The 12635-nt window shown below is 41.4% G+C and overlaps 1 protein-coding gene across 4 annotated transcripts in view; it reads left to right on the top strand.

The window, feature by feature from the left end:
- The window catches only part of arhgap24 (Rho GTPase activating protein 24), a 467578-nt gene that overhangs the window by 97591 nt on the left and 357352 nt on the right, over nt 1-12635 (top strand). For 3 of the 4 annotated variants that reach the window (XM_055640060.1, XM_055640051.1, XM_055640068.1), the window contains exon 2: nt 8050-8249. In XM_055640060.1, the coding sequence (XP_055496035.1) occupies nt 8070-8249 (180 nt within the window). In that variant the 5' untranslated portion in view covers nt 8050-8069. Of the gene's footprint in view, nt 1-6802; nt 6964-8049; nt 8250-12635 lie in introns of all 4 variants that reach the window. The other variant, XM_055640045.1, reaches the window with a different exon arrangement.

The raw sequence follows: 12635 nt of genomic DNA, 5'->3' as shown, positions 1-12635 counted from the left end.
GTAACTCACCAGGTCAGGCAGTATCCCTGGAGAACATGGATTGGTGACGTTTCGGTTCATGTCTTGCTGGAACCTTTCAAACTAAACCAGCATCAGCATTTCCTTGTTTCTACGAGTGTAAATGTTGTTTTAAGTGGTGTTTAGAGAGTGCAATGTTTACATATCTGTTGTGCTGCTGCAAGTACTATTTTCATTATTCGGTTTCAGGATATATGACAATAAAACACTCTTGACTTGATCTGAGGCCTTGATCCTCAAAAATATCCAATTCCTAATGGTTGGTAAAATCTAAGGGAATGCTGTAAGATAATTTCAAATTCACTTTTGGTGTGAGTTTATTATTGTCATGGGAGTGCAATAAGAATAGTGAATTAAGAATTTTCTTTCCTACCCCTACAATCAGCCGGAAGAAGGACCCCGACCCAAAATGCCACCTATCCATGTTCTCCGGAGATGCTGCCTGACCTGCCAAGTTACCTCAGCATTTTGTGTCCTTTTTTTGTAAACCCGCATCTGCAGTTCCTTAGGTACACAAAAATGCTGGAGGGACTCAGCGGGTGCAGCAGCATCTATGGAGCGAAGGAAATAGGCAACGTTTTGGGCCGAAACCCTTCTTCAGACTGATGGGGGGTGGCAGGGAGAAGAAAGGAAAAAGGAGGAGGAGGAGCCCGAGGACTGAGGGTTGGGAGGAGACAGCCCGAGGGCTGAGGAAGGGGAGGAGACAGCAAGGGCTAACAAAATTGGAGAATTTTCTTGTTTCTTGTTTCTACTGTAAGGTTAATGAACCTGTCCCACTTAGGCGATTTTTTAGGAGACTGTGCAGTTGCCACATGGTCGCCACATGGTTTTGGGTGGTTTGCAGGGAGTCACCTTCATGGTTGTGAGGCGTTCCCGCATTCTGCAGCCTCATTATGGTCGCCGCAAATTTTTCAACATGTTGAAAAATTAGCGGCAACTAGAATTATGCTATCATGGAGAGTAGCGAGAATTCACGTGCCGTAGGTGGGTCGCCAGGAGGTCCTAGCAGGTTGCCAGGAGGTTGAAGGTTCTCTTAGGTTCTCATAGGTTGTAACCAGTGCTGATCGGCTCATTGGGGAAAGAAAACGTAAGGAATAGTTTTCAGAACCAAGAATAACCGACCGTTTATCTCTGGCTTCTTAAAAGTTGTCTCCACCCCTTCTCCACCCCTTCTCCCCTTTCTCCCCCCTTCTTTTAAAGGACTTACCGTACACTGCTTTTTAGCTTCTAAATTACAGCGCCAATCTTCCTGTTCATCGCGGTGTGTGTCTGTATCATATTGGCTTTGCAACATGTGAATTTCACTCGGACAGCGCTCCCCCTGTTTGCCCTGTCCCCCGCCTGCATAACGGGCTGGTGAAGGAAATAATTGTTTGTGTGTGTGTGTGTGTGTGAGTGTGTGTGTGTGTGTGTGTGTTCCACACTGACAGTCGCTGTTCCAGTTGCTGGTTTATTAGGCGACTGCCGGCAACTTGACAGTCGTCAGAAAAATCGCCGAAGTGGACAGGCCCATAAGTAAATCTGGGTAGAGTCCATTTATTTATAGATTTTCCCCTAGAAGTGTGGTGAGCTGTGATATTTTATGTTTGCTGATTATGAATAAATAACTAAATTTAAAATACCAGCAGAAGCTTAAAATTAAGGAAACATCTGAATGACAAAACATGTCTGTGGCAAAATCTGCAGTAAAAGAACAATACTGACAAATTGATCTGCAATCCAGATCAAAATGGAGACTCTCCCAATGTTAAAGGAGGTGTCTGAATCCAGTGAGCTAATTTCTTCAGTGTTACTGAGTAATGCACAATGGACTATAAATTACTCTTAAGTAGAAGTCAATAAGTGAGAGAATGCAAATCGGACTTGTGAAATGCAGCTCCACGTTTGGGATTACCAATGGGGTATTTACTTAGTCTGAGGTAATTATTTTCCATTTAATTTATTTTGAAAGTGTCTACAGTATTAAAAAAAAGTTAACTGCAAAACCATTTTACTAAAATGTTATTTCATGCACAGATAATTACTTTTATAATGAAAGTAACTCATTGATATTTAAAGAATTGCTATCATGTTGCAAAAGATTTTATCTAATCTTCTCATATCTGCACTGTATGGAGGTGGTTAAGATATGTAAATTGGGGTGAAATGTAATCAGTGTGGCTGGCATATGTGCTGATTTGATGCTCAGTCATCATTAAAATCCTTGGAGTGAGATGGACAGGTACTGGTTGTTCCTCTGTGGCTTATCTGATGGGAAATGTCGAACATGAGCAACCTGTGTGACTGCCATAAGCACTCCAGTAAGCTCATTGAGGGAGAAAATGAAGTGCTCCAGAATGGAATGATGTTAACACTCCTGTCTCATCTAGCATTGTGAAGAACATGCAGAGCAGACCTGAGAGTTGCCTCTTTCATCACTAACACATTTGGTAACGTTTATCCTTCAACATACAGAGAAAGCCTAATGCTTCACTTGGTGAATATTGTCCCATTGTTAATTTGATACATACTGGGTCTGTTTTTATGCAGGTAAGGTACTATTTCCAACACATTATGTCAATAGACCATTGAGCAATTACATGAAACTTCACTGTCAATTATCAGTTGTTTTAAAAACGTTCTCCATCCTGCACCTTAACAAGATTCTGTGGTAGTAACGTGAGTGAAGTACTGCCATTTGCTGATGTTACACTAAAACTGACAGCACCTTTGGGATTTTGGTGCATATAAAGTTACTATCAATGTTTCCTCCCAGGAAACATCACAGGTATTTGTACTTCCAATCACAGGTATTTGTACTCTTTGGTAAACTGCACATCTCCACGCGGATGTGCAAGTTACCAGCAGTACAAATACCTTGGAGTGTACCTGGACAGTAAACTGGACTGGTCCAGGAGCTGAGGCCCTGTACAAGAAGGGACAGAGCTGGCTGTACTTTTTGCGAAGGCTCCACTCCTTCAAAGTCTGCAGTAAGAAGCTGCAGATGTTCTACCAATCGATGGTAGCCAGTGCCATCTTCTTCGCTGCCGTATGCTGGGGCAGCGGGGCAAAGGCTGCAGACGCCAATAGGATCACCAAACACATCAGGAAGGCTGGCTCCGTCCTGGGGGCAGAGTTGGATTCATGGAAGATGGTCTTGGAGGGGAGGATTCTCCTCGACCTACAGAGCATCCTGGACAATACAGCTCACCCCCTCCATAACACACTGGTCAACCTGAAGAGTACCTTCAGCAACAGACTGGTTCCACCAAGTTGCAGGACCGAACGCCACAGAAAACACTTCTTCCCTTTGGCGATCAAACTTTACAACTCCTCCCCCTTCGGTTGTGGGGTAGACTGAGACTGACCCCCTTCAATCCCCAAAGCCTTTCCACTCATCACTTTAACTTCATGTATTTTGTGTTGTTTTAGGACTGTTGGCAAATTAATTTACCTCCTGGGATAAATAAATGTCTATTATATCATTTCAAAATAAATCAATTGAAATAACATAAAGCTACAGTTTACTCTTTTAAAAGCCTTTGGTTCAAAATAGAAAAATCTAGTAAGTTTGTGATTCATTTGTGATTAAGCTACTAAAATAATGCTTTTATGTATGTTTAGCATCTCTTATAGTCATAGAGTGCGGAAATGGGCCCTTCGGCCCAACCTGCCCACGCTGACAATGTCCCACCTACACAAGTCACACCAGCCTCTGTTTGGCTTCATATGCCTCTAAACCTGTCCTATCCATGAACCTATCTAGATGTTTCTTAAAGTATCTGGACACAAATATTTTAAAATGTGAAAGATTTCAATGTATTTTAAAACAAAACTTGTGACAACAAATTTCCCTTGAAACACTAATGGCATTTAGAAACATAGAAACATAGAAAATAGGTGCAGGAGGAGGCCATTCGGCCCTTCGAGCCAGCACCGACCGCCATTCATTGTGATCATGGCTGATCGTCCCCTATCAATAACCCGTGCCTGCCTTCTCCCCATATCCCTTGACTCCACTAGCCCCTAGAGCTCTATCTAACTCTCTTAAATCTATCCAGTAACTTGGCCTCCACTGCCCTCTGTGGCAGGGAATTCCATAAATTCACATCTCTCTGGGTGAAAAAGTTTTTTCTCACCTCAGTCTTAAATGTCCTCCCCTTTATTCTAAGACTGTGGCCCCTGGTTCTGGACTCGCCACACATTGGGACCATTTTTCCTGCATCTAGCTTGTCCAGTCCTTTTATAATTTGATATGTTTCTGTAAGATCCCCCTCATCCTTTTAAACTCCAGTGAATACAAGCCTAGTCTTTTCAATCTTTCCTCATATGACAGTCTCGCCATCCCAGGGTTCAATCTCGTGAACCTACTCTGCACTGCCTCAATCACAAGGATGTCCTTCCTCAAATTTGTGACATTTAAGCTTCCACCTTAAACATGATGTGTATGTTCCAATATTTATTGAGCAATTTGTCTGCATTTTTTTAAAAGTTAATTAAAATTTTAAATTAATTGTTGCATTCTGAAATGTTGTAGGTGGGGATTTTTAAAGAGACTGGTTATTCTGGCAGTTTGATGACATCATGGCTGTCGGACATCTCAAGTCCTATATATGTTGACCCCAAGAGAAACCGGCAGCAGTTGGTTGACAGCATGGGGATCACCAGGTCTCGGTGGTGGCATTTCTTAAAAGTCAACGACGAGTGATCTGACGTTAATTATAATTCCTGAGTCATTATATAGTGGTGTAATACTTTGAGAAAATGATGGATGAACTGAGAATACTTGAATGATTTGAACCATTATAAAGCAAATATCACAAGGAATATGGATAGTGGATATTACTTGGATCCGGGCCCATCTTCAAGGATCTCTAGTACAACTTAACATCTCTAACGTCAGCACCATCTGTTGCTGCTAGTTATTGGGCACTGGGGGCCTGAGAGGGCATTTTCTTGTGACATGGACACCAGCGTATCAAGTCTATGCCTTTATACCTAGTATACAAACTTAAAGCACATGGCATTGGGGGTTCAGTATTAATGTGGATAGAGAACTGGCTGGCAAACAGGAAGCAAAGAGTAGGAGTAAACGGGTCCTTTTCACAATGGCAGGCAGTGACTAGTGGGGGTACCGCAAGGCTCAGTACTGGGGCCCCAGCTATTTACAATATATATTAATGATCTGGATGAGGGAATTGAAGGCAATATCTCCAAGTTTGCGGATGACACTAAGCTGGGGGGCAGTGTTAGGTGCTGAGGAGGATGCTAGGAGACTACAAGGTGACTTGGATAGGCTGGGTGAGTGGGCAAATGTTTGGCAGATGCAGTATAATGTGGATAAATGTGAGGTTATCCATTTTGGTGGCAAAAACGGGAAAGCAGATTATTATCTAAATGGTGGCCGATTGGGAAAGGGGGAGATACAGCGAGACCTGGGTGTCATGGTACACCAGTCATTGAAGGTAGGCATGCAGGTGCAGCAGGCAGTAAAGAAAGCAAATGGTATGTTGGCTTTCATAGCAAGAGGATTTGAGTATAGGAGCAGGGGGGTTCTACTGCAGTTGTACAGGGTCTTGGTGAGACCACACCTGGAGTATTGCGTGCAGTTTTGGTCTCCAAATCTGAGGAAGGACATTATTGCCATAGAGGGAGTGCAGAGAAGGTTCACCAGACTGATTCCTGGGATGTCAGGACTGTCTTATGAAGAAAGACTGTATAGACTTGGTTTATACTCTCTAGAATTTAGGAGATTGAGAGGGGATCTTATAGAAACTTACAAAATTCTTAGGGGGTTGGACAGGCTAGATGCAGGAAGATTGTTCCCGATGTTGGGGAAGTCCAGGACAAGGGGTCACAGCTTGAGGATAAGGGGGAAATCCTTTAGAACCGAGATGAGGAGAACTTTTTTCACACAGAGAGTGGTGAATCTCTGGAACTCTCTGCCACAGAGGGTAGTTGAGGCCAGTTCATTGGCTATATTTAAGAGGGAGTTAGATGTGGCCCTTGTGGCCAAGGGGATCAGAGGGTATGGAGAGAAGGCAGGTACGGGATACTGAGTTGGATGATCAGCCATGATCATATTGAATGGCGGGGCAGGCTCGAAGGGCCGAATGGCCTACTCCTGCACCTAATTTCTATGTTTCTAATAGTGATCCCCCTCAATCTGTCCCCCCACTTATTACCCTGTAAGTTATTTTATCTCACATTCCCATAAACAAACTCTTCCTCCATTACCGCCGCCCTCCATTCTTCCACGACCAAGTTACATCTGGGATTATTCACCATACTAAGTAAATTTACAAACCAGAACTTCTTTGGCCTGCCACACTGAACATTGAACACGCTGAACTCCTTAATTGAGAAACAGCACCTCATCATCTCAAACCGTGTTGTAGCCTTTAAAACTTAATATTGCATTCAACAATTTTTAAGTTTTAGGCCAGAATTGACCCTGTTTTGTTGTTGGCTCCACCAGCTGAACTCAGCCATAGTCTCTCCACAGATGCTGACAGGTCTGCTGCCATAATTCCCAAATCCATTTAAATTTCCACTGCTACAGTATGTTCTGCTATCTTGGTTCCAAAGTGTTTTTCGTTCTTTGTTTTTGTTGTCTGAGCTCCTTCAAACACATAAATAAAGCAACAACAGATATATTGTCATCTGAACAACCATGGTCTCCACCCTATCACAGGTATTTCCTGTGCCTTCTCCAGCCTTGCAACCTAAAACACATTTATTTTCTCAACTTCAGTTCTGGTGAATGGTTATTGAACTGAAACATTCTCTCTGTGTCTCATTGCAGAATACTGCTTGACTTGCTGGGTATTTCTAACATCAGTTTTTACTTCAGTGATGCACCTCGTCCTTTCTATATTAATCGTCTAATACCCCAGAATGTGAAATTAGTGGAGAGGTGAATGTATAAACTGATATTTTCAGAGCAAACCAGCCCTTTGCATACAGGTAAGAAGTAACTGCAGATGTTGGCTAAAACCAAAGATAGACACAAAAAGCTGGAGTAAATCAGCGGGACAGGCAGCATCTCTGAAAAGAAGGAATGGATGATGCTTCAGGTCGAGACCCTCCTTCAGAATGATGTTTCGGGTTGAGACCCGAAACGTCACCCATTCCTTCTCTCCAGAGATGAGGCCTTTGCAAATATTTGTTATTTGGTGCTAATTTCCAGAGGGGATATTTTATATTCTCCCATCAAGAATATTTAATAACAATTGCATTGGCATTGCGTCAACAAAATGATTACAAAGTAAGTGATATATTTAATTCCAACACTTTGTATTGTGGAATTATCAGTATTGCATTTGGGGAAAATGTCTCTTATAACAATTTTGAATTGTATTTCAATGAATTGAGTAGGTTCAGAAAAGTAATTTGAGTCAAGTGCTTCCCTCATTTAACGTGTATGTGGACATTGCTTTTTAACAAAACTTGAACAATGAAGTAATGAATGTGGTAAACAGGTAGATTCAAAATTAATATACACATACTTGGAATACTCAGTTTAATTGAGTGATACTGAGTTACTCTGCAACATTTTTCGATCACTGGTGAGATAATTTGGGTGATCACAGAACATGTTTAGCCTGCTCCAGTCTGTACGTTGGTGTTACATAAATATTCATAGAAATGTAGATAAGAATTGGTCTACTTGATGAAATGCCTATCCAATTTGTGGAGAAACTAGTGAGTAAGTGTTTGCAATGAGTGTAACACACTCCTTAGACATAAAACAGCGCCGAATAATCCTGCATTGATTTTGTAATATGGGCATTCATCACGTCACACAAAATAGATTTTATTCCTACTGCAGTTGAAGAGGTCTTTGCTCATTTGTTTTTCTTGGCAGGAGCTCCTTCCATAAACCTTTGAGCAAAGCTTAACTCCTTTCCAGGCACCCAGTGAGGAAGTAGTTTAGTCTGCAGCAAGATATATGGATATGCACCAATTTAAAGAAAATAGTCTGTGCTTTACTCCAAGATGATGTATGTTTACTTATGCTCTCCTAAGTGGCTGTTATTTCTCTTTAATCAGGAAAATCCATCAGTCTAATAATGGATGATCACGGTGGCTCCTTGGACAGACCCCAATCTGCCCGATCCAGGCAAAATGTCATTAAATGTGGATGGCTGAGAAAGCAAGGGGGCTTTGTTAAAACTTGGCACACTCGATGGTTTGTGCTGAAGGGTGACCAGCTTCATTACTACAAGGATGAAGATGAAAACCGACCACTGGTAAGTACCCGAGGTGAAACCTAATATGTGATAACCGGCATTTTTTTGTGGACTTTATATGAATTTAATATTTAAACAGCAGTGTCTCAGTTGAAGTAATTGAGTTGTCTCCCAGGATTACGTAGTGTTGTGTCAGAAGTTTTTGAACAAATTATTTTTTTTAAGAACTATTCTGGAGATTTTACTTAGTGCATTTTTGTCGAAAGATTTATATGATTTTATCAATTAGTTAGTGTTAACTCATTGCTAACAATTTATAGCTTCCATAATAGCGGAGAAGCTCTGTGTAAATACAAGTATCAAATCACTACCCTGCTGTGTTGGTTGCAGCCTGTGTGTGCATGTTATTCTTTGGAAAATACAGTATCTTCCTGGCATTAGTCAAGAATTATACAATGAATTAAATCCAATGAAGAAACTTTCCTAAACAACTGCAGGATTCTGTTGTGAGATTAAAACGTAGTTGGAAGGTTGACAGCAGAAATAAAATGAAAAATTAGTACAAATCTATTTGAAGGGAAGGTTATGAATAGGGGAGAAACTGCAGGAAACAATTATAACGTGCAACTAAAATTAAGTTGACAGATACAGGAGCTGGTTTGCGATGATTAAAGTGAAGGTAGTGAGAGTTCAGTTAATACATTGCATGGAACACCAGACAAGTGGGCAGGGGTTTAATCAAATAAACTCTTAAGTTGCAAGTTACCTGATTTCAGTCTAGATGGAGATTGACTAAAAAGCGGCAATCTTTGTGCAGGGTGATCCAGTGTGGATCCAGGTTAATACCAGTCTGAAGAAGGGTCTCGACCCGAAAGTCACCCCTTTCCTTTTCTCCAGAGATGCTGCCTGACCTGCTGAGTTACTCCAGCTTTTTGTGTCTAATCCAGTACAAACTCTGACATCAAAGGATTTGCACTAAATGAGGAGTACATGAGGAAAGTAAGTTCATTCCATCAGAAGATCAAAGCGGATGAGACACAATTATATCTGATAATTTTGGTTCATATAGTTTAATATATGATTACCATGTACAGGAACAGTGACAAGCTTTTTCTTGTGTGCTATCCAGTTTAAGAAAAGACCATACATGATTACAATCATGCCATCCTTAGTGTACCGATGCAGGATAAATGGTACAACACATTTTTAAAGCAAGGTAAAGCCTGGTAAAGTCCGATTAAAGATAGCTCAAAGGTCTCCAATGAGGTAGATTGGAGAACAGGACCACAATCTATCTAGTGAGAGAACGGTTCAGTTGCCAGATAACAGCTGAGAAGAAACTGCATTGTAAGAATAATTAAATGTCCTTTATCATTTTCAAGTAATTCATCAGAGATTAAGTTGCTTTTAAAGGTTGTGTAAAAGTAAACTTTGTGACACATTTTCATAGTGTGAAAATATTAAGTTGAAATTAATTAAACTTACCGGCGCTCACATTGACTTTTGTAAGTGGGGTCTTTCGAGGCTGAGAATGACTCAATTCGACTCCAGATCGGCAGGTTCTGAGGTGGCTTAAGCAGCCAATGTAGGGTCTGCAGACTATGCTCAGATGGGTCAGGAGGAGTATGATAGAGCTGGTAGATGGATACTTCGGGAAGAGGTGCATTCCTTCTCCAATGTACTTGATGATTCTGGGTGTTCCCAACAAATAGTTTCAAGATTCTCCATGCCATGCTACATTCTCTTTCTCCATTTTGAGAGACTGTGAACCAGGAACTCCTACAAGCCTCCAACGAAATGTTTCCAATGACTTTTACCAACTTCTATAGATGCACTTAAAAACCATCTTATTGGGATGTATCACACCTTTGTTTGGCAACATTTTTGCCCAAGATCACAAATAATTGCAGATGTTGTGAATGTCGATCGTACAAACCAGCCTCTGCCTATTGACTCCATCTACACTTCATGCTGCTTCGGGAAAGCAGCCAACATAATCAAAGACCACTTATACTTGTTAATTCCCTGTACTTCCCTCTCCCATCAGAAAGATGATGCAAAGGATTGAAAATGCATAACACAGGAATGGCTTCTTTCATGCTTTTATCAGACTACTGAATGGTCATCCCATAGGATAGGCTGTAGTTCCAATCTTCCAACCTACCTCGTTGCGGACCTTGCACTTTGTTATCTGCACTTTCTCTGTAACTGTAACAGTAACATTATTTTCTACACTCTGGCATATTTCTCTTTGCACTACTGGTTGCACTTGTGCATGGTTTGACTATACTCGTGTTTAGTAAGTTTTGACTGGATAGCGCACAAACAAAGCCTTTCACTGTATCTCAGTACATGTGACAATAATAAACCCATACCAAGTCCATGTTCATATAAAGCAAATCAAACTGCCTCTTATTAACTGGATAAACTTCAACCTCTGACAAATACTGTGCAGTTCATTGAGATACGTTTTTGATTTAGCTGGCAGGGATGAATTGACAGATGAATGGACATACTGATAATAATAGCAATAAAACCGTATCTTCTTGCTTTTGTTCGCCTACAGAGGCTACTGATTGAAGTACACGATGGATACGTCAATTCCTCTGCAGATTGGAGCTGAAATTCATGTAATTTCAATACAAGTTTCTTGCACACCGGATAAAATCATTGCACATGATACATGTCCCAGATGCTCTGCCAACGATAAGGGAGGGGGGGTGGGGGGGGGGGGGGGGGGGGGGGGGCAACCACTGGTCGCTGTCTATGGAAGCTGCCTGTGGCGAACAACCTTGGGGTGGTGGAAGGAACAGAGATATTTCCTCTGTGCATTTTTTGTAATCAAGCTGCAAATGCACAATAAAGAATGTCTTTGCAATTTGATTATAATTAATGCAGAAATGACCTCCCATCCTGGATGCCTCTCGGACCAACACTCCCACATAAATTCTTCTACTTGCAAACATCTTGACAATTTGAATACAGCCAATACTTTGAAGTCTGTTCTTTATATTATGTGGTTAAGTAATGAAAATTAACTGCAGGTGGGAGTAAAGACATCATCTAAGTAGAATAACAGATAGTATGATTTTCTATGGATAGAGAATCAAGGAGTATATGAAGGAGTATTGTTCTTCTGGCTGTGACTATGGTCGGCTGAGAAAATCTGTGATTTCTCTTGTCCTTCTGGTAAAACTTTAACATATAAAATGGCTGGTAAATAGACTGCTGGATTTTGCTTTTAAAACATAGCATTCTGCAAAGGTCTGTTGCGATGTAACCTGCATAAATCCTAGCATCAACATTCAAGCAGACTGGGCTAATGTAATAATCCCTTGATCGAGCTTTCTCATGTATAGAGCTGTCAGGAATACATTGAATATTGTCAGCAGAGGTGTTGATGAGCAGACTGCTATAATAACCTTCTAATTTGTGAAGCTCTGTCAGATCCTGGAAAGGTCAATGGTGGAAGTTCTCATGAGACATAACTGCAATGCAGCTCCTGAAATTGCCGGTCTAGGGTATTTTTGAATCAGTATGTCCAAGTTGTGTTCTGTGTAATTTGATGCAAAACATGTCAAAACTTTATTGAGTTACTATCATGCAATATGACTCTCGTAATTAAATTGTAAAGGTAGGATTGCAAATTGCAAAAGGACGCATAGAGGGTTAAACTTGGTTGATGATGCTGCTGTGCAGGAAGTTGTGCATTAGGCACCTTCTTTACTGCTCATCCTTATACGAAGGTCAGGAATATTGTCACAGTTCTGGAGCCTTGGTTCCACATGCCACAGTAGGATTAGAAAACCCTTCAGCTCTTCTGCCGGGTGAGTGTCTTGTTGGCAGCTTGAGAAGCGTTAAAGGGCCTTTACATCAGACCTTCATACTGGCTGCTATTTTTCCTTGTTGATAATGAGGTTGGAGTTGCCTCCAGCACTTCAATGTTGCCCCAGTTTCTCCATAACCAGAATCAGATGGAGCCCAGGGTTAATATGATAAGACACATAGTGAATTTTAATGACAACACTCTACTGTTCACATGGATAACATACTATTACCATTGATTTTGTTGATTGCTGCTTTCCATCAGATGGCCAACGTAATCAATTATGACTGGTAAGGCATCCAATTCTCTTTGAACCGGCCTGAGTGACTTTCAAGCTCTCTGTGAAATAAACCAGTGGGAGGGATTGGCTTACATTTCCCCTGGGAAATGCTGGCATCAGGGACTATTGGCAATTCCCCACATGAAGACCCAGAGGCCTTCACCACCCAGTGTCAACCTTACTGCAAGGTGCCTGCTGACCTGCATTGGCTCTTCAGTGCCTTCACGCTAACCCTTTCACCTTTGTCCAGGTCCTTCTCTGGTGCTGTAATCCCCTCCTGTTCATTCACTCTCAGCATCTCCAGTATGGTCTCTCCTGCACATCTATTTGCTCCGACATT

This window comes from Leucoraja erinacea, chromosome 1, assembly GCF_028641065.1.
Source record: "Leucoraja erinacea ecotype New England chromosome 1, Leri_hhj_1, whole genome shotgun sequence".
NCBI lineage: Eukaryota > Metazoa > Chordata > Chondrichthyes > Rajiformes > Rajidae > Leucoraja > Leucoraja erinaceus.
This window is presented reverse-complemented; position numbering and strand designations above follow the sequence as displayed.